The 23,495-nt window shown below is 32.4% G+C and overlaps 1 protein-coding gene across 1 annotated transcript in view; it reads right to left on the bottom strand.

The window, feature by feature from the left end:
- Positions 1-23,495, bottom strand: part of LOC142343241 (uncharacterized) — a 34,312-nt gene that overhangs the window by 3,440 nt on the left and 7,377 nt on the right. The window contains exon 2 of the mRNA XM_075395018.1: positions 4,433-4,695. Coding sequence (XP_075251133.1) covers positions 4,433-4,695 — 263 coding nt within the window. The remainder of the gene's footprint in view (positions 1-4,432; positions 4,696-23,495) is intronic.

The following is a 23,495-nucleotide window of genomic DNA, read 5'->3' as shown; positions in this document are numbered from 1 at the left end:
GTCCCAATAAAAAACATTTCAGCATTCACATTGTTGAAGCAAGCAATCATAAAAAACGATCAAAACCTCGTGCAAAAACCATGAAACACTACATAAACTTTAAGATCATGACTTTTAGATTCTAAGAAACTTTGACGCCAATCTTTTATTCTTTATTCATTTTTCATTTCTATCATTTCTATCATCACACAGCAACCCTCTTGTGTAAATAAAAAAGTAAAATACAGAATCCAGAGATCCGAAAATGCCAACGTTGTTAAAATCTTAGTAAGAATTTTTCAATGAATTTCAAACACCTAAGTCAAAAGTGGTGCTGTGAGAAATAGCCGAAAGAAAAATTACCCCAATGGAATATTAGCCGAAAAAGAGACCAATCAGATTTGAGAACGCACAAATTTTATTGGGAGAATAATATGTTCCGTCGTGATATATTCGGTTGTGATAGTTTCGTATCAAGTCCAATAGGCCACTGAGGCATGGCCTTGGCCTGCGAGGCATGGCCAAATGCGTTAATTTCATGTTTAGCGAATTGAATAATTGGGCGTCTTATGCTTGCTTAAACAAATTATCTCACCAATTAATTCGGAAAACTTTTCTAATTTTGACTATTTCAACTAATTTTCCAGTCGGCCAACATTCCTGCCACCACTAAAGACAATTGAGACCTCAATAACAAGAAAAAAATCATGCGGCGAATAGAAAGCCTGTTTCTATTCAATCAAACCAAAATACAAAAATCTTGAAAGAAATCGGACAGAGTCAAAACTGGACTAGTGTATGTACAATTTCATAAAACAAAATCCTTTCAAATCAAACACAAACGCATTCGTCGTATGAATGATCAGAGGGATGTCATCATATACACAACACTGGTTCTTTTTTCAACTTCTTAGATTTTTGACTTTTGAAAAAGCAAAAAATTCACTAAAATGTTGAGAAATTAGCCGAATTTGAACTTTAAACTCATTATTGCGCTCTCAATATCAAATTGATATCAATTACAGAGGCTTACAAATTGAAGCAACATCGATCAAAAAATACTTCTACCAAGAAACTAAACTAAAAGCAAAAAATGAGCCAAATGGACCAAAAATGACAAAAAACTTATTTATTCGCAATGATCTCTAAAAAAACATTTATCATACGTCAAAAAATCATTCACCCAACGCAGCACATGAACAAAAAAATTCTCTGCATCGGAAAAAAATAAGTTCACATTGAAAATTGTACCCATTTTCGCGTTTAGGTCAGAACACTGCCTGAATAATAGTTCTTCCGGTAACAAAAAAATGGTACATCCTGCACGTACTCCGTAACTGGGGACTGAATAACGCATTGGGGTTGTGGCGGTACACACTATTCACTCTTTGAGTCGTTTAAATTTCAAGAGAAGGGGTTATGCTTTACTTGTCAAAAATTTCAAAGTGAAGTTTGACGAGTTTTCCACTACTACTCAAATATCTTTACTCGAAACAAATCAGTCGGTTAAAAATGATTGAAAGAAAGAACTATAGAACATTCGGGCATTCGCACTATTATGTGACACCCTTTGTTAAACAGTGAGAACATTAAAAAAAGGCAAGGGGCCAGCACAACAAAAAGAACTACAAACACTGTCAAAACAGAAAATCACTGCTTTTATTTATTAAAACAAGCTGTCCAAGTCAAATAAACCATTTACCGCCCTTTAACGAATTCACAAAATTTAATACATTACTGAAACACGCGTAAGAGTTTTTGAAAAAGTTAGTTTAAACAATTAGGAGAAACACCCTAAAAATCAAATTACCGCACGTGGAAAAAAATTCACATTCAAAAACCGAAAAATTGTTCAAACAACAATCTCTAATTCCATTTCAAACATTTCAAAGGTAGTGTGAGAACAAAGCTAGCTTGATTTCAAACTCTTCTCTAATTTACAAGGAAATGTCGAAAAGTGACAAAAGTGAACAAAAAAACTCATTTTTCAAACTTCAAATTTTGGAAACCCCACTTTGTAGAAACTCAATGAGACAAAGTTACAGGAAAAATAACGGCTAATATGTCAAAAATCTAACTCAATAAAGAAAGAAACAAACAAAACCATTTTTTTACAAAAAGCATTTTAAAAAAGCCCAAACCACTATCGTAAAACGGCGCAAGATGCCACTATCACAGCGACGATATAGTCAGAATTTTCCGAAAATTCAGATCATTCTAACTGCTTCAAAATTAAGTAGATGAACATCTGTGGCAATTTGCAACAGAGTTGTAGCGTAGCTTGGTTAATCTGCAGGCTAAAAAATTGAAAAGGTAGAACTTAGAGAGAAATTTTTCTATTTATTTATTGCGGAGATTTTGTATTTTGTATACTCACTGTATACAACAATAAGTATAACTTATTGCTTCTTCCGTTAGCCCGTCTCAGATAACATCAAATTAGAGTGAAATTCACTCAGTTGACAGTATCTCCTTGAACTAAAGCAGGAAAAAAATTATGAAAGAAGGAGTCATTTTTGAGAGCGAGGTATGTCACGTGTAAAAAAAAGCCGATAAACTCCGTGAGCGACCCGAAGCGTGGGCTCATCTCAGAAAATCCCAATTGCAGCCCAAACCATTATCTTTTGAATGAGAACAATAATTCTTTGCGTAGCCCGAGCTAATTTAAATATTTGGTAATATTTTAAACCACTGTCGCAATAAGAAACATTTCAGCATTCACATTGTTGAAGCAAGCAATCATCAAAACGATCACAACCTCGTGCAAAAACCATGAAAAAACATAAACTTTAAGATCATGACTTTTAGATTCTAAGAAATTTTGACACCAATCTTTTCTATCATTGGAGGTTCATAAATATTACAAAGCAAACCTCCTGTGTAAATAAAAAAGTAAAAAACAGAATCCAGAGATCCGAAAATGTCAACGTTGTTAAAAGCTTAGTAAGAATTTTTCAATGAATTTCAAACACTTGTCTCAAAAATGGTGCTGTGAGTAATAGCCGAAAAAAAATGTACCAATCAGATTTGAGAACGCACAAATGTTATTGGGAGAATAATATGTTCGGTCGTGATATTATGTTCGGTTGTGATAGTTTCGTATTAAGTCCCATAGGCCGCTGAGGCATGGCCTTGGCCTGCGAGGCATGGCCAGATGCGTTAATTTCATGTTAAGTGAGTTAGATAATTGGGCGTCCCACTTATGCTTGCTTAAAGAAATTATCTCACCAATTAATTCGGATAACTTTCTAATTTTGACTACTTCGGCTAATTTTGAAGTCGGCTAACATTCCGAACACCATTAAAAAAATTGAGTTATCAATAACATGAAAAAAATTCTTGCGGCGAATAGAAAGCCTGTTTCTATTCAATCAAACCAAAATACAAAAACCTTGAAAGAAATCGGACAGAGTTGAAATCGGACTAGTGTATGTACAATTTCATAAAACAAAATCCTTTCAAATCAAACACAAACGCATTCATCGTATGAATGATCAGAGGGATGTCATCATATACACAACACTGGTTCATTTTTCAACTTCTTAGATTTTTGACTTTTGAAAAAGCAAAAAATTCACTAAAATGTTGAGAAAAATTAGCCGAATTCGAATTTTAAACGCATTATTGCGCTCTCGACAACAATTTGATATCAATTACAGAGGTTTACATATTGAAGCAACATCGATCAAAAAATACTTCTACCAAGAAACTAAACTAAAAGCAAAAAATGAGCCAAATGGACGAAAAATGACAGACAAAAAACTTATTTATTCGCACTGATCTCCAAAAAAAACATTTTTCATACGTCGAAAAGTCATTCACTCAACGCAGCACATGAACAAAAAACTTCTCTCCATCGGAAAAAAGTTCACATTAAAAACTCTACCCATTTTCGCTTTTAGGTCAGAACACTGCCTGAATAAATAGTACTTCCGGTAAAAAAAATAGTACTTCCTGTACGTACTCTGTAACTGGGGACTGAATAACGCATTGGGGTTATGGCGGTACACACTCTTCACTCTTTGAGTCGTTTAAATATCAAGAGAAGGGGTTATGCTTTACTTTTCAAAAATTTCAAAGTGAAGTTTGACGAGTTTTTCACTGCTACTACTCGAATATCTTTACTCGAAACAAATCAGTCGGTTAAAATTGATTGAAAGAAAGAGCTATAGAAAATTCGGGCATTCGCACTATTTTCTGACACCCTTTGTTAAGTCGGGAATTGTTAGTTTGCTACAATTTTTAGCGGTTGCCACACCAATTAATGAGATCAGAACAAAGAAATGAGAGCAAAAAATTGACCATATTACTCAATAGCTGTTCCTAAGCTCTCGAATTTGGGCATCTCTTATAACTCATTCTCTTGAACAGGTAGATCTTCTTGTCAAGCTTATCTTGTTTACAATTTCAATAAGTTTGTTCTCTCAGCCTTCTAACAAAATATAAAAAGTACCTTCAGGAATTTGGTCTTTGATAGCGTCGAAAATTGGTCCGACATACTCTTTCTTCTCGTTCAGCTCCTCGTCGCTATATTCCGTGTCGGGGTATCCCTTGGCTCCCGTAATTCCAAACTCAGAGAGGGATTCCGCCCACTTGATAAACTGTTGTTTGCCCGGCTCCATATTGGCCAGAATGTGTTCGTAGCCACGCTCAGCTGCTTGTGCGCAATAGTAACTGAAGATCTGTTTGTTCGGGTCTGCCAAGCTAGCGTAGTGTCTAAACCAAAATCAAAAAGCTAATCATAAACATTGCTAGCAGACTATCTCAAAAAGATAAACATACCCGGCAGATTGCCAGAAAATAGCCGCCGTTGATTCCAATAAGCATGATTGGGATATTGAAAGAATAGATATCGAGAAAAAAGATTTTTGTACAAAACCATTTTTTAAGTCCGATTTATTTTGATGGCATTTCATAGTTGAACAATTTCTGTTTCTTAGAGAGAGGCTACAGGGGTTATTAGCAATACCAATAAGCATTAGAGACGGTCACTAAGACTTATAGGAACGACGTTCGAATAGCGGGCATCTAAAATTGGGCTTGATGGGTTTATCCCGTTTCTATTTCTGACTTCAATTTTTTATACTGACTCTGTTCATTTTGAATTGCTTTGCTGAGCTACTGATGTTCAAAATCACTTTAAGCAGAATGAGAGAAGGGAGAAACTAGCCTAGAGAAGTCAAAAAGATTTCACGCAAAATGTTGAAAAAGCGGCAAAATGAGGTAAAGCGAAACATTTTTTGTTCGACGAAGTAAACAAACATAGCAGGACAAGTCCTGACGTACAATTCAAAGAATTTTCATTGACTAAACAGAAAAACTTGACCTACAATGGACTATGAGTGAATTGAGAAAACCATTTTTAAAAAAAATCAGATAAAAAAAATAAGAAAAAAACAGAAAATCAATGTCAAAATGCCGCATGTGAACAAAAAAACCACTAGCGAGAATTGAAAATTTAATTCAAACCAAAAACTAGGCCTAGAATGAGCCGTGAATGGATTGGGAAAACCATTAAGAAAAAAATCCGATCCAAAAAACAAAAAAAAAACAGTAAAAATCAGAGTGAAATTGCCGCATGTGAACAAAAAACCACTACCGAGAAACCGAATTTTTGTTCAAACACCGTTTCCTCACTCTACTTTGAAATTAGAGCAAAAAAATTCACGCCGCAAAAACACTCGCTTTTTCGCTCCATTTCCTGTTTCGGCGTGACCAAAATCACTACTCCAATTTGACTTCAAAAACCATGAAAATTTGTGAACAGATCTTAAAAAAAAAGACAGCGTCCCAATACAATTCAAATTCTTTGAATTGTAAAAACATAGCAGGACAAGTCCTGGCGTATAATTCGAAGAATTTTCATTGACTAAACAGCAAACTAGACCTAGAACGGACTATGAATGGATTGGGAAAACCATTTAGAAAGAACCATTTGGGAGAATCATTTAAAAATCAAAGTGAAATTGCCGCATGTGAACAAAAAACCACTAGCGAGAAAGCGAATTTTTGTTCAAACACCATTTTGTCACTCTACTTTAAATTTAGAGCAAAAAATTTCACGTCGCAAAACCACTCGCTTTTTCGCTCCACTTCTTGTTTCGGCGTGACCAAAATCACTACTCCAATTTGACTTCAAAAATCATGAAAATGTGTGAACAGATCTTAAAGACAAAACATTGCGGGAAGAATTCCGGAAACGACTCGAAGTGAAAACCGATTTAAAAGCCATCCAACTACTCATCAAACAAAACATGTTTCTAATTTATGATTATCTTGAAACAAAACCATGAAACAAAACACAATAAAATCAAATCTCTTAAAATATGATAAAAAATCTGATCAAATTTTGTTATAAATTGAGATCTCGAAAAAACTATCTCTGCCAAAATAACTTCATCAAAACAACTGGAGTCAAGTCTGACTTCCAGAAAAGACTATTTGAAAGACTTTATTATTTTAATAAAGAAAGACTGAAAATACTCTTCCCTGATTGGATAAAAAGGGAATAGTATCTTTTCCTTTCTTTCCTTTGGATGTTTACCTGTTTTCCCTCTTCTCAGAAGAGAAGGCTATTTAGTCAGTACCAGTTACCTACCTGATATAATAATAAAGTATATTTCTCTCTCTTTACTCCGCTCTTGTTTTGTATTGAGATATACGTTAGACATTAGCATTGGGGCCCGTGCACTGTCTACTGAAGCTCAGATAGAGGAGTAACAGACTAGAGATATAGAACTTTAGTTAGTCAGGTAAGCTTTAAGAGTACACCTTATTCTTGAGACAACCATAAGACAGTTCCAGAAGTACCCTAATAAAAGTAAGCTCAGAACACGTCTTATCTGGTGCGACCAGTGCTGAACTAAATTGGGAAAACAACTCTTAATAAACTAATAACAAAATTATTGTTGGTAAACATAACGCATATAAAGAAAAGAACATTATGGCTTACAACTACGATGAACAAACAAGTACTAACAATTTCTTAATACCATTTACAATTGCTAGCGATTGCCCACAAGAAAACCGTGAAATTATATACAGAATAATAACAAACTTGAAGAATAACCTCTTCAAAGAAACAAAACATGTACAACAGATTAATATAAACAGAAAACATCTAGTACATTACCTACCAGTAATACTACTGGATAGAGATCAAGATAACAAACATTACACATTTACACTAACAGATGAAAAAGGAAATAAAAAGATATTTTTTAATTTCCAAAATGAAACAATACTATCGGATATGCTTAAAATATTCTTAAAAAGACATGAGGAATTACAAGATGAAACAAAACTGACAGCAATAACATCTACAACTTACGAAACACTAAGGAATACAGCCGGATACCTAAACGAACATCGTCAACAAATAGAGTCAGTAAACGATAGATTACGACTAGACATAAAAAATTATAACAATTGGCTAACAAAAATAATTGAATTAAAATCTGATTTGAAAACATCAACATTAGATATAATAAAAATAGTATCTGAATTTACATTCCTATTTTGGTTAGACAACTTCGAACACATTGATGAAAAACGAATTCAATTCGGAGAAACATTTCCCGAGGAAATCAGTTATTTATGTAACGAACTACAAAACATTTGGAATAGCGAACACTATTCAGAACATTTTGAAAGCACATTAAAAGTATGCTCAGATAGCATAAATTTCATTGAAGGATTACAAAGTCATGTAAAAATCACGGATCAAGGACAGGCAGGATCTTCTTCATTTAACTTATCAAGAAGTCTAACATCGACATCGACACCGAAAGATATTCAAACAAATAATAACTTACAATCAAAACAAAAATCAATAATAAAACCTGATAAACTATTAACATCGAATTTATTTGAAAATCAACAAAATATAGTAGATGACATAGATATCTCAGACTCAGAAGGAAGAGAGATAAGATTTGAAAACCAATTACCACCATCAGTGAATCAAAATTTGCGACAGAGATATCCAACGAGAGATAATCATAATAGAAACAATACATATATTAGTTCTCTAAATGATAACCAAGAACAACACGAACAATATTGGGGACAACAAGCAAATAATTACATGGAACTAAAAGATGAAATAACAGCCACAGTAACAAACCACACAAATAAACTAATAGATAATCTGGAAATGAAATATCAACAAATGAACAGAAAAATGGAAAAACGACAAGACGAAGCCCTCGAAATGGTATTCGATAGACTAGACAAAACTCTAGAAAACTTTCAAAGACAAAATAATTTCAGAACAGAAACCGAAAACATACAGAACAATAGAAACATAGATAATATTAATATGCATCATAACAATAACCAAAATAACAGACAACAAGAAAATCGTACTAGAAGAACAAATTCTATTACAACAGAAAAAAGAGAAACAACTGTAACAGAACCTCCTTTACCATTCTATAAACAATTAACATCAATGAGTATTAATGAAGAACCACAAATAGAACAAAACATTAGTAGTGGTTCAGTACCTACAACAATCAGACCATTCGATGGTACAGAAACAGCATACACTGTTGAAGAATACTTAAATAGTATAGTTGCAGCAATGATATTCAGCAGCGGCATAGAACCAGTAAACAAACCTGGACATCACCAATGGAAAGTTAAAAGAGCAGCTTTAATATTACATACATTACAAGGACCAGCACAAAAATGGTATTCAACACTACCGAGTGAAACAAAACTCGATTTGGAAACATTTTGTAAAGAATTCTCAGATATGTTCGACTCGGAAAAGTCAAAACAACAAGCGAAAATAGTATTACAACAATTGCAAAAACACACAAACGAATCATTAAGATCGCTTGCATTAAGAATAGAAACACTAGTAAAAACAGCATATTCACTCTATACAGAAGATTATAGAAATAGTGTAATGAATCAAACATTCATTAGATGCTTAGACAACGAACTAAAAACAGCAGCGTTGAAAAAACATGCGAATCATAAACAAACGCCAAGGGAACCAGAGATGCTATTCAAAACATTAATAGACAAAATAGACCAAATGGATTTAACAAGAACAATAACTAATAATCACAAAAGATTGTACGAAGTCAATCAAAGTACAAGTAATATCAATGAATATATAAAACAAATGAGTATAGCTTGTAACAATATAAACGAACTTAATCAAAATGGCCTAGAACAATTTGAAGGAACAATATGTAACGTTCTTAACGGAATTAATAATACATATGACAAAAAGAATTTAAAAGGAAGACCGAAATTTGCATTATTCTGTAGTTATTGCAGTTCATATGGACATACTAAAGGTAGATGATTTAAAAGATCACGTCGAGAAAGCATAGCACGACCAAAAGAAAAGTCATTCTATAGTCATATGAGAAATAACCAAAACTTACCACACAGAAGAATTGATTCAAACAACATTAACGGAAGACAATTACCATCAACGTCACCAATATATAACAATTCACGAAGTAGAACACCATATAGATCACAATCAAGAAATAGCTATAATAATAATAATAACACAAATCCTAGAGATAATAGAAATTATCAAGGATATCGGAGATCAATCATCTACAATAACAGAAGTACCAGCTATAACAGAAATAATTACAGTAGAAACAGAAGTAATAGTTACAATAGAAATTATAACTATAATAGACACAACAATAGTAGATCAAGTTCAAGATATACAGACAGAAACAATTCAAGACAACAGTCACCATATAACAAAAATAATAGTTATAATAGCAATAATAGACAAAGATACAACAGCAGAGATTCTAGTAGAAACGACAAATATAGACAACGTTCTAATAGTAACAACAGACATTACTCAAACATTAATAACAAGGATAACAGCAGAAATCAATCACAAAATGACAATTACAGACATTATAATAAAGAACGACGCAATGATGGAAACAGATATAACAGTAACAATAATTATAATAATAACAAAAACAGAATAAATAACGTAGAATCAGACAAACAAAACGATGACCCACCTGGCATTGATGAATATGAGTACACATCAGAATCATCAGATGAAGATCAAGAAATATTAGATAATATTTACAACGCGAACGAAGACACCTGCAATACAATAATAAATACACTGGAGAGTAACCCAACTTGGATACTACCAATGTATCAATGCAATAAATTTGAACAAGATTTTACAAAACAAAAACCGATACTAGAAATCGATTTCCTTTTAGATTCAGGAGCAACATTGAATTTACTAAATGAAGATACTTGGAACGAGATCAAATACAATAACCCAGAAATACAATTAGAAAGAGCAGACAAAACTTTAACAGCAGCGAATATCACAACCACAGAAACATTTGGAACAGTGACACTAACATTAACACCAGACAGAATCTCAAATAACAGAAATAAGCCTCAAAACAATTTTCACATACACTTCTGTGTAACACAATGCAACCATAATATCCTAGGAACCCCATTCTTCAAAGAATATATAGAAACAATAAATGTTAACACTAATAGACTAACATTAAATACAAACACGATTTTAGATAACGATATCATATTCTATATGAATAGCACAAAAGGTTATCCGTACTATTCTCGATTATACCCGATATTTAACAGAGAAATAATTTATATCGAACAAAATCAAAATAAAAATATAACATTTCCAATTCCGATATTCAAACAAATGAAAAAATCAAATGAAAAAACCATTCATAAATCACATTTCTATTTTGAACCAATAAACAAATATCAGAATATATCTTTTACAGATATAAAGGACTTCACAGCAGATGAAGAGTACTTCATAGACATTTTATTAATTAACAAAAATAGACACCGAATAACCATAAATACAGGATTAATTGGCTTCATGAACAGAAACATTACATTTAAACGGCAAAATGAAGAGATATACCAGACAAATTCAATAGACTTATTCACAGCATTGTATCATCTAACATACGAAAATGAAAACGATATTAATGAAATACTTAACATACAAGAAAACGAAACAATTGATCAAGTAGCAACATTTGAAAGAAAACCAAACTTTAAATGCAAATTCAATATTAACAAATATCCAGAACAAGACAAAGAATTTATACAAATGTTTGATTTTCAACATTCACACTTAACACAAGAAGAGTTTGAAAAGGTAGTAACAATCATACTATACTATAAACAAGTATATGCAACAACAAAATTTGACGTCGGAAAAACAAAAGTAAAATTAAACCTACCAATGAAAACAGATGCAATTTTCAAAAAACAAAGAATAAGCAAAGTGCCGATACACCTTCGAGAACGAATACAAAAACTATTAGATGTATTGAAAAAATATGACATAATTGCACCCGTTAACAAAGAACAACTATCAACAGGAAACACATTCACAAATCCAGTAATAATATTACGAAAAGGAGAATCCTTAAAAATTGTACTCGATGCAAGATACTTGAACAGCATGATAGACGAATCAAAATGCAATTGGCCTATAGAACCAGTTGACGTCGCACTCACAAGAATCAACGGAACAATATTTACAACAGCTGATCTAAATAGTGCATACAACCAAATACCTTTAGACGAAGAATCAATGAGATACACCCATTTTACAATAGGAAACGAACAATACTGTTTCAAACGATTATTCTACGGAATATCAATTGGACCAGCAGCATTTGCATCAATATTAACACATTTCCTATATCCTCTAATAAGGAAAGGAACAGTCATAACATATGTTGATGATATCTTCATACAAACAACTTCTTATGAACAAATGTTTGAAACATTAATAGAATATCAAAAAATACTTCTCAAAGAAAATCTTAAAGCAGCACCTGATAAAACATATTTAATTGTGAAAAAAGTCAAATTCCTTGGACACATAATCGAAGATAAAAAAGTGAAACCACTTACATCAAGAATTGATGGATTCCAGAAACTGGAACCACCAACCAGTATGAAAGCATTACAGAGATACCTCGGAACAATAAATTTCCTTGCGAAATATGTCTACGGTATGCAACCAATACTTCAACTACTGTACAATCTCTTACACAAGCAAAGTGATTTCAAATGGACAAAAGAACATCAAACTATTTTTGAACAAATGAAAAGAACAATAACACATAAACTCGAAATAACAATGCCAGACACCAAAGAACCATTCTATATCATAACAGATGCCTCAAACACAGGCATTGGAGCAGCATTGTTACAACAGCATCCAACTGAAAAGAAGATGAGATTAATATCAGCAAACTCTAGACTCTTCACACCAATTGAGATGCGATTATCTACATTAATTAGAGAATGCTCAGCGATTATATTCGCCCTAACAGAATATGAGTTTATACTAACAGGCTCAAATCACCCAATTATCTTATTTACAGATCACAAGCCAATAATTTTTCTGTTCACACAAAAGAACAAACCTAATCACAGAGTTTACAGATTTCAACTTATACTGATGAAAATTCCAAATTTACACATTATTTGGACGGAAGGGAAAAACCTAGCCCTACCAGACCTTCTCAGCAGAACAATAGATGAAGAACACTTTACTAAAACACGCGATATAACAGTAGAAATACCGGAAAACAAAATTCTTCTTCGCAAAAACACCATTTGCTAACAGCTTAGAATGCAAGTACAGCATATGTAACAACACAGATGAAGACAATAAAGAAAAAACACACTACCCAGTTTTAGCTAACATACATAACAATTATTTTGAAATAAATATTGATAAAAACGAATATCATCCAATCTCATACGAGAAATATAACAAAGAAACAAAAACAAATTTAATACCGAAATACAAACCAAAAAACAAAAAATTGGCAATCACCAATCGTAGAGAAAGACGATCTCATCATTGAAAGAAACCAAAAAGGATCATACACAGTTCATCATGACGATGACTACCTTAGACTCATAAACAATATTAAACAAGAAAATAATTACGATAACGCAAAAATAACAGACATTTTCTATGATGAAAAAACGAAAATAACAGAAGATCTGATCAGAGAAACACAAATAATAGATCCAGTACTTCACAAAGTAAAAATGTGGAAAAAACACAACAATAAACCACATTCAGTAACATTGGATATACGCGGAAACAAAGGACTATTCGCATATTATCGAAAATTTAAATCAATAATAATTGATGAACAAACTGGAGTCATTAAAATTATAATTCGAACTCACAAAAATACAATACAGCGAATATGTCTACCACTAACATTATTATTATGTGTTTTCTACGAAAACCATTGTACAGACACAGTAGGTCATACAGGACTTGAAAAAACAAAAAAATAATGGAGAAATATTATTTTCCAAACTTAACAACCTCGATAAAAATACTAATAGCAGATTGCATCAAATGCCAAACCAACAAAGTTTTCGCGAACAATAAAACAAAAAGTAAACAAGAACAATTAGCACCGACAAAATCATATTTTAACGAAATGATTATGATAGATACAAAAGGACCAATCCACCCAACATCAGAAGGAAACAATTTTATCTTTGTGATAGTAGACGCATTTTCACACTATGTAACAATAATGTGTGCAATCAAAAATAATGCACATTATGCATTCACAGCATTATTTGAACATTGGTTTATGAAATTCGGATTACCAGAAGAAATTCGTTCCGATAACGGATCGGAATACATTAATACAGAATTAACGCATTTATGTAACTATTTCGAAATCAAGTTTAGACCAAGTACAACATATGCACCTTGGACAAACGGACTAGTAGAAGGAACAAACAGAATAATCGGACAATTTATCAGAACTTTATTAGATGAGAAATACCAAAATTGGTCAAGAAAAGCAAAGTTTTTTCCATATGCGTACAATACACAATATCAAACACGATTAGGTATGTCACCATATGAAGTTGTGTTCAACCAAAAGCCAAGAGAACCAACAAAAATTAAACTTGGAACAACAACAGAAGAAATGGGAAATTGCAACCCAACGGAAACAAGTGCATGCAACACACAACCGGCACATACCCATTTAGAAAAACAATTTAGTCACCCAAAAATAGCAAAATTACAAAAAGGAACATTTGCAAAATGGTTCCTCGAAAAAGAAAAACATTATAACGACACATATCGAACAATAAGAAGAATTTTACAGAACAGGAAAAAGTTAACAGATGAAATGAACGTACTATTCAGAACAGCAAAACCTCTTGAGAAAAATACCTTTGTATTAATAACAAACCAACAACAGATTGACGGCGTATCAAAAAAATTACTACCACTAAAGACAGGACCTTATCTTATTATCGACAAACCTACAGAAACAACATACATATTGAAAGACAACAATAAGGAATATATTACAATACACAGAAATCACATCGTACCGTATTACCCGAAAGAAAGACACATTGAACTAGAATTACAAAACTACTTATTAACAAACGACATTCCAATATTAAAACAACCTACTATACAAACATCAGCCAAGAAACATATAACACATGACGAAATTAAACAAACTCATAACTATAATCTTCGTAAGAAGAAAATAACATTAACACAATAAACAAGAACAATAATAAATAATATTTATAACAATAATAACAATAATAATAATAATAATAATAATAGTAACCAAATTAATAATAATAGTAATAATAAGAATAATAATACTAATACTAATACCTAGTATAAATACAACGATATTCATTGTATTTGTAACATTTGATATTGAAAACTTATACATTTAATTTCTTACAACAATCCATTATATACTGTGTTTTCAATTTTAACACTTTCGCTAACCTACGTATAATAATCCGCAAATACTTCAAAATTATAAATGTATAAAATATTCATTTCACTTGACCCATTATACCAAAAGTCATTTCATGATAAACCATACACACAGCTATCAGTAGTACAGCTACGAATCAGATTTCGTAACCACTTAATGTCTCGATATTATTTATACTAAATATTTTTAACACCCACCTTCGTAACATCTTCTAAATAATATTTACGAATAATTCTAAAATCTATCGGATTACAATCACTACAATATCCCTATATACGTTCCTATGCACGTTCCTATGTACGGTCCTAAGTACATTCAGTATTTCTACGAACACACATACCTAACCCTAACCTTGTGTGCAAAACCCCAGGAACAGTAAAAACATAAAACAAAATGATATTTATATTAAAACAGGAACAGATTATAAACAACAAACATGATTAAAACATAAAAAGAATGAAACTACTACAAGGTGTTATCATTCACCTAACCACTAACCAATTATACCTTTTCTAAAACATTGGATCATACCCGGAGATATAACAACCCATTTTATGAATTAATTATGAAATAACAAATCGGATATTAACATTTCATGAATATCTTTAAGGAATAACTACCACCATATAGCTTAACACCTTATAGTGAGAAATTGATAAAAGCAACAGAATATAAAAACAAAAAGGGATTTAACAGTCATGCACACTGAAAGTTTAAATAACCGCTGTAAACATTACTGACCAAAATATCTTCTCGTCTCCGACTAACATCCATATACAACCTTCATTCGAACTCTCCATCAGACATAGTAATTGACAACAGCATCCAATTGATAACAGCATCCATTACCATTGGCAAAATAAATAACAAATGTTCAAATAACAAAGAATCAAGTAACAAATACAACATCTCCATAAAAGATATACTAATACAAATAGGTTTTTGATAGTAGCCCTTGGAACCTTAACTATGAATGTCACAAAGGGTAATTTCTCATGTAAACAAAATCAAGTAACAAGAATCAAAGAAACAAGAATAAAAATTATTTTACGTTGCGAAGCTTAAAACTGGAATAGACGTTTCGAGATCGTAAATGTTAAACAATAAACAAAGAACAAAAGATACAAGTAATCAAAAAACAAATAATCAAATCCTTTCTAACAGGATTGAGGATCTATCCACCTCACGGAATGGAATAGATATTTTGAACACGCTGACATTCAAGAACACATTTAAGAACACGACGTTCTTTCCTTAGAACACTAATGAAAATAAAATAGGGACTAAACAATAATAAGGAATAAGTACACAATAATGATGACTCAGAAGTAAACGAAAAAGGGTAAAAGTAACAAAACAATAATTAATAAAACGGTTGTAACAGCAATAAAAACCGAAGCTAAAAATAATGAGTACAAATAGATAAAAAAGAATATACCACTAGTAACAAATATAATAACGTATCGGTTGAACGAATAACAGAATAACATCCTCAGAAAATAACATCCTGTAATGTGTAATAAATGGAATAACTTCCTTTCCAACAATAACGCAACGTAATCTCCAACAACCAGATCTAAAACACACAAATAAACGTTTACATTCATAAATACACGTTATCTTTGAATATATATAAATTCACATAAAAGAACACTATATCCATTCACATTCTCGACACACCCGTACCCTACACACATTTAGGCATTCGGCCATCAGACATTCGGCCAATAGACATTACACATGAACATTCGGCCAATAGACCTTCGATATTATGAACAGTTAATCTACTGTGCACCTCTATCGCACAGAACCGAATACGTCATACATATACACGTCATACCGAATACGGACGTCATACATCTCATTAGTGAACTTACGGACGTTATCTAACAAATATCATAGAAATCATTAGTAAAGAAACGGACGTTATACGACATCATTAGTACATCTCATTAGTAACACAAAAAAAAACTAAAACCCAACAAGGACCCATTAAAGGGAAGAAACTAACAAATTAACAAACATCCATAAGAGGATTACAGGATGTTAAACAATTTACAGAGACACACTGTCTCTTTGCAGACGCAATTAGTAACAAAAAAATAAAATGTCAAACCAATTAACATTTTACAGCACCATGAACAAAATGGTGAATAACAAGACAGATCTTACCAAGATCATTAGTAGTTGAAATACACATTTCAATTACGTCAAAACTTCTCTTACGTCAAAGCTTCTCCAACAAAGCAATTCGTACCAAACTACCAATTAACATTTAAAAGTTGCAAAGTTGCAAAGACTGCAACAACGTATCCAATTATTAGTAACACAAGTTTAGTAATTAGACTTTTTGCACCAAATTACTTGGTATAAGTTGGCGTCACCAGCCATACCAATGATCAAACAACCTACTTCAAAACAAAAGACAATGGTAAAATTGGCACCAACATCAGACTAATTAGCATAACATACCATGATGGAAGTACGTCAACTAACCATCAAATACACTAATTATATACCAATACACCAATTACAAAGAAAAACAACATCTTGAGAACAAAAGATCCGGAAAATGTCATAAGAAACTTTAATTCAAGAACTAGGAACCTAACAATCTAATTAGACCCAGTAATTATTAAAATTGACAGCTTAAAAACCCAAAAAATGAAAAACGGAAGATATGTAAATGTCAGAAACATCGTAGAGAGCAAGAAACAAGAAAGTAAAAATCACAACTCCGATTTTGTCTCGCACAAGTCACAACCACTGAATAACTCGAAAAAATTTTGAAAATTTCAGCTAAGCTGAAGACTAAAATAACAGTTAGAAAATTCAGATAACTTCATTCGGAGTTCTCATTTCAACACTCTTAGTAAATAAAACTTCTTCTATTTTGTACCTTTTCAAATCGAAAATAAACTCTCAAAACATATCTCAGATATAGTAAACCTATTCGAAAACTCGATAAGCAAAAATGAAGAAATATTGCATTGCCTCTTCCTAATAAACAATTTTACCATCATTCCATCAGAAAACAATCCAGCAATACCAGGTAACGTGAATTACTTTAACTTCTTTTCAGAAAGGCTAATTCACCACTATAGTCATCATTGTGATGAAAAACCACCAATGCTAAGCGTATCAGAGTTTATGCAATCATTAAACAACAATCAACTTTTCATAAAAATTCAAGTACAAAAAGACAACTTTATTCAGCTCGATTTTCCTTTTGGTAATCATATACACTTCAATAACGATAGTATCAGAGTATCAGACTGCAAAATATCAGACAAAAATTGTTTAATTTATTGTTGAAGGCATAACTGAAACCGGACAAGAAGTAAAACTTTTTTGGGGAGAAAAGCACTTTGAATTATTAAAAGACATAACGCTCTGCAACGAAACCATTACAGAATTCGAAACATTGAAAAAACAAATACACACAGGTCGATGTGTTGATATCAATAAACTAAACAGTTTTCTTTTAGTCTGCAAAAAAGAAGCTATCGAACTATTAGACGATAAACTGAAAGAATAACATGATACCAATCATTGTTATTGTAGTATACCACTAAATTGAAATAAATTATTAAACAGTGCGACACAGTTTAGTGTCAGTTACTACAGCAAATAATTGTCACTTTTCAGTGAAGCATTAACAAATTCCAAAGTAAAACAAACATCAAATAACAACAACGTACAAACATTCACACGATAAACCAGCTTCAACAATTGATTTCTCAGACACATTAGTAGCAATCTATTTAATACTATCTAAAATAATATTCTTCCTCACTATATTTTTGGTACCTTGCATAGTAGTTATATCCACATACTTAGCTATAGTAACAATAAACGAAGTAATCAGAAATCGTAGAGTGGTATATGCAAGCCCACCGATACAATAGGTAAATGCAAAACGCTCATTCTGATATTTATCATATATGTAAAACAGATATCGATATAGTAGAACTGGAAATATTTAAATTCATTAAAATTGCAATAATAGTATATTTTTTTAGTACGAATGTGTTTAGGACTAATAGATTACTTTGTACACCCATAAAAATTGATCCAAACCCCGACATTGAAGAATCTATATATTACACACTACACTCACAAAAGTTCTACCTACAAATCGGATTTCCTGAAGAATCACCATTTCACGGAAACGTTGTAATCTACCAGTTAAACTTATGACCCCAAAATAACGAAATTTGGATATCAAACTTAGGAGCACAAACACATCAACCAGAACAAGAATTGACACCACTGATAATCATAGCACCTCCATATATTCATATCCCACCAAACGGACCAGGTTCCGGAGCGTAAAAAACAAAGTCAGCAAAAATTGAGTCATTAAGTAATAACAGTAATATTAACAATAACAGTAGTAACAATACTCAAGAACAACCACATCATAACGAAGTAACAGATCTAACAAATACACCGACATCACCAGAAGTAGACGATACAGACCCTGGAAACGAAAACCCGTATACAGTACGGCGTGATACAACAGAAACTAGACATCTACTACGCGGACAACGTAGAGCTTCACTATCATTTCCAACACAAGACTCAACATTAGTCTCGTACGGCTCCACTGATATAGAATCTAACATAATAAGACCTATAGAAACCAGACAATCAGAACCACCTAGTCGAACCGGAACACCAACCCGAACACCAACACTCCATAATTTTAATATAAATTCACCAAGCGATCACTCAAGTGTTAATACTATCCCAACACCTACATCATCTGAATTAAGAGCAAATCCTTTCTTACCGCCCACATTTCAACAAAGACAAGATTTCAATTTTGTCCAAGACCATTTTCGTATACAACCAGTACATTCACCACATAGCTCACTCTGGTCAGCAACTTCTCCACAACAAACAGCAAGTACAAATACAACACCACAAAGATCAAATCAACCGTCATCATCTAACACATCAATAAGTGTACCACGAGTAGAACTAACAAATTCATTACAACCACCACGAAATACAGCACTTTCACCAGCATCATTTATACCGGAATTAAGATTAGCATCAAGCCATCCAGGTAGAACTCGAGCAACACCAGTACTAAATCCGAATCCACCTACCTTAAGTAGAACTAATGAACATACATATCTTTTTGCATTAGATCACAAAACTTGGAATCCACCTCCACCGTTATACGGACCTACCAACCTTGGAGATACCCTTACCAATTGGTCAAGAGATAGACTTACAAATACTTTAAATCTCACACATCGCCAACGAAACACAGCACTTGAAGTTTTAGCAACACCATCTTTGGAGCTAAAGTTTAATGCAACGATCAAATACAACACTATATTCAATCGCCCATTCCATGCAACAACACCCTCTATAGTAACTACAACAACACCAGCACCGTTCATCTGCATTGATTTAATAAATTCGACAGATATACTAAACAAACTTTAGGTTTTGCAACATTTTATAACCCTCACACAGGCTTATCATATACATGCCGTTTCAACTAAAATCCATAATACTATTATTATTAATAACACTATTTATTTATATGAAGATTGAAACAAAAATACAATCACAACAAAAATTACGAAATAGAATCAAAGAACAAATTAGGAACCGTATCAATGAACGAATGGAAAAACAAATCCAGAAATTTCCAAATAAAAACAAAACAAAGACAAATATGTCACACACTACAGCACAAGGAGCTTTCAACAAATTGGAGGATCATATATCTAGTAACACAACCAAATTCAAAACGAACTCAAACTTATTCATATACACTGACAAAAGTAAAGAACTAGAAGAATATAGAAATAGTTCAGACTATGAACAAATGTGGGAAATAGCTATTAACAAATGGACACGAAACTGGAATTTCTATAGAGAACGTCTAACAGATAGTATAATGGAAAAATTCCAACTAAATAACAAAAGGCAAAAACGCCAAACAAAGGAAGACTATGTAGAATTAACAGGACAAAATATAAATGGTTCAGCAATCGGACCTCAAGACATCTTTATCGAACATTATGATTGTGATGCAGAAGAAATAACGAATGTTAAGTACTACGAATTAAACAAAATCAGTACATGTAAATTCAAACCACTAGATTTAGACATGACCAAAACAGAAGTCCAACTATTATCAAAAGCACAAGCAGTAGAAATCAAAGCATACGCAGTTGCAGGAACAATTAAGGAACGAGTAGAATGGTGTTCACAACACACTCACTATATTCGAGCAAACAGACCTAGCTATTATGTATCAGATGCACAAAGAACAAAAATATTAGACCCAGACGAAGTTCGTAACGAACTCGCCAGACTTAAACTACTAAAAAATACAAAATAGAAACCAACACGATACAACATATCTTTCAATTACATAGCTAATCCACCATTACAAAAGAGAATTGAAGATCTACAAGGTAGAATACAATTTCACTGAGATACTCCAATGGTACCACCATATGGAAGGATAGTATATGATTACACAAATCCAACGTGGATACCTTTTGAAATAAAAAACGCACAATCAAACTGTTTGACCGGAGTAAGAAAACAAAATAGAATAGACATACTAGATTGGACATTAGAAATAAGAGAAGTATCACTAATACTTAATCTTGACACAGAAGAAATATCATACATGGGAACAAAACTACCATGTGACCTCCACAAAGGAGAGTGTCTGCCGACACCTTTCACAAAAGCAACAATAGTTTGGCAACCACAAACACATTGTCAATTATTTGAACTAATTCGATTTGATGCATACATGGTAAAATACCAAGACAGATACTGGATACAAACAAATGCAGAATGGACAACAGTACAAAAACCAGATATACAAGAAAAAATAAAATTAAATAAAACAGCCTCAATAGCGACACGATTTGAGGTATACCCAATAGTTGAACACGAATGCGGATCACCACAACCAATACATAAAACAGAATACGATGATATTTACATAATATACGAATATGGCTTTGATATGCATACAGGACAAAAAGTCACAAGAAAGAAAGATAAATTCGACGATGAAAAATTCATAAAAATAAAAACAAAAGAAATCACATCATCACACACACGCTACGAAGATGAAGATAACCAACAATTTTACTACGGCTTTGTAAATGAAAACACACATCTACATATGAAAATGGACTTATATATGAGTAACATATATTCACGAATCAGTCTACAAGCAATCGAATTTTATTCACAAATTTGTGAACAAACTCGGAATCTCCGACAACTAACTTTAACAAAAGTACAAAAGAACACACCACTTCTAGAATACATCCTTACAGGAGATAGATCGATATTTGTCAAACAAGAAGGAGTTAACGTCATGAAAATGTACAAATGTGCAAAAAAATCATCACCACTTTATGTACCACAAACACGTCAATGTTACGATAAAATACCAATTCTATACAAAAATAGAGTACAAGACGTACATCAATTAAAACGCCAAACGTACCTTTGGGCAAAACAGGTACCGTGTTCATATAGTAATTTTGATCAACTCATATCTATAGATACCGAAGGAGCAGCTAGATACAGATTAACACCGTATCCAGTTAAAGTCGAAACAGTACTAAACACTATATCACCTGAGGAAATAGTATTAGACAACATGTTTAGTAAAGCAAGTTTAATAGAAAGCGGAATCTATAGTAAGGAACAATTAGTGCAAGAAAGAAAAAGATTTACTACATGAATACATGAGAGATCGGGAACAACCATTACAGGAAGCACAATCAGCTAATGCACTAAAACTATTAGAACTCGAACAATTAGGGTTATTACAAACATACAAAAACTATGAACAGTCACTAAGATTGCTACGAGATTTGAACATCAATGGATATAACTTCCAAATAGATCAACCAAGTGTTAACTGGAAAGAAATTTTTGACGGCGCATGGCTAAAAGAACAAATTTTAACAATCTTTGGTTGGCCATGGTACATCTTAGAGAAAATGGCTATCATTTATGCTATGATTAGCATGATACTATTCATAAATCTTATAAAATTCTATAACGCTTTTGCTATTCATAAAGCAATTGGAAAACAAGCGAGCATAACAAAAATACTATTAACCGGAATCTTTGGACTATTCTCACAAACACTTACACAGTTAGTAGCTCAAATACAAGAAGAAGATATAGATAACGACAGTGATGATAATAATTCAAATTATGGGAACTTGAATAACAGACCAAAAAAAACATAAACCTAACTTTCGTAGACATTCAACAGAAGTAACAACATCAACTCATAATAACAATGAAATACCAACAGAAATTTATGTTGATACGAATTATAAACATTATAACACTACAATTCGTAGAACGGAAAACGGATTACAATTACGAACTTTGGAATCATCGACAAAGATACAGAAACCACCATTACCAGAAAGAAAATATAAACCAGAACCATTTGAAATAGAACCGTTAGAAACAATAAAAGAGAATAAACTACAAACAATACTACCACAACTGATCACACCACCTCCGGCATACCAATGCCTAGGAAACAGTTTATCAGCACCCATCCCTAGTGCACAAAAGATCGAGCAACATAATATTTTATTTAACAACCACCCATATGAAACATCATTACCAATTAATCAACCAACACCGTATGAAATT

Source organism: Convolutriloba macropyga, chromosome 7, assembly GCF_964194025.1.
Source record: "Convolutriloba macropyga chromosome 7, txConMacr16.3, whole genome shotgun sequence".
In the NCBI taxonomy this organism is placed as follows: domain Eukaryota; kingdom Metazoa; phylum Xenacoelomorpha; order Acoela; family Convolutidae; genus Convolutriloba; species Convolutriloba macropyga.
Note: the sequence above shows the minus strand (reverse complement) of the source record. Positions and strands in the feature narration are given on the sequence as shown.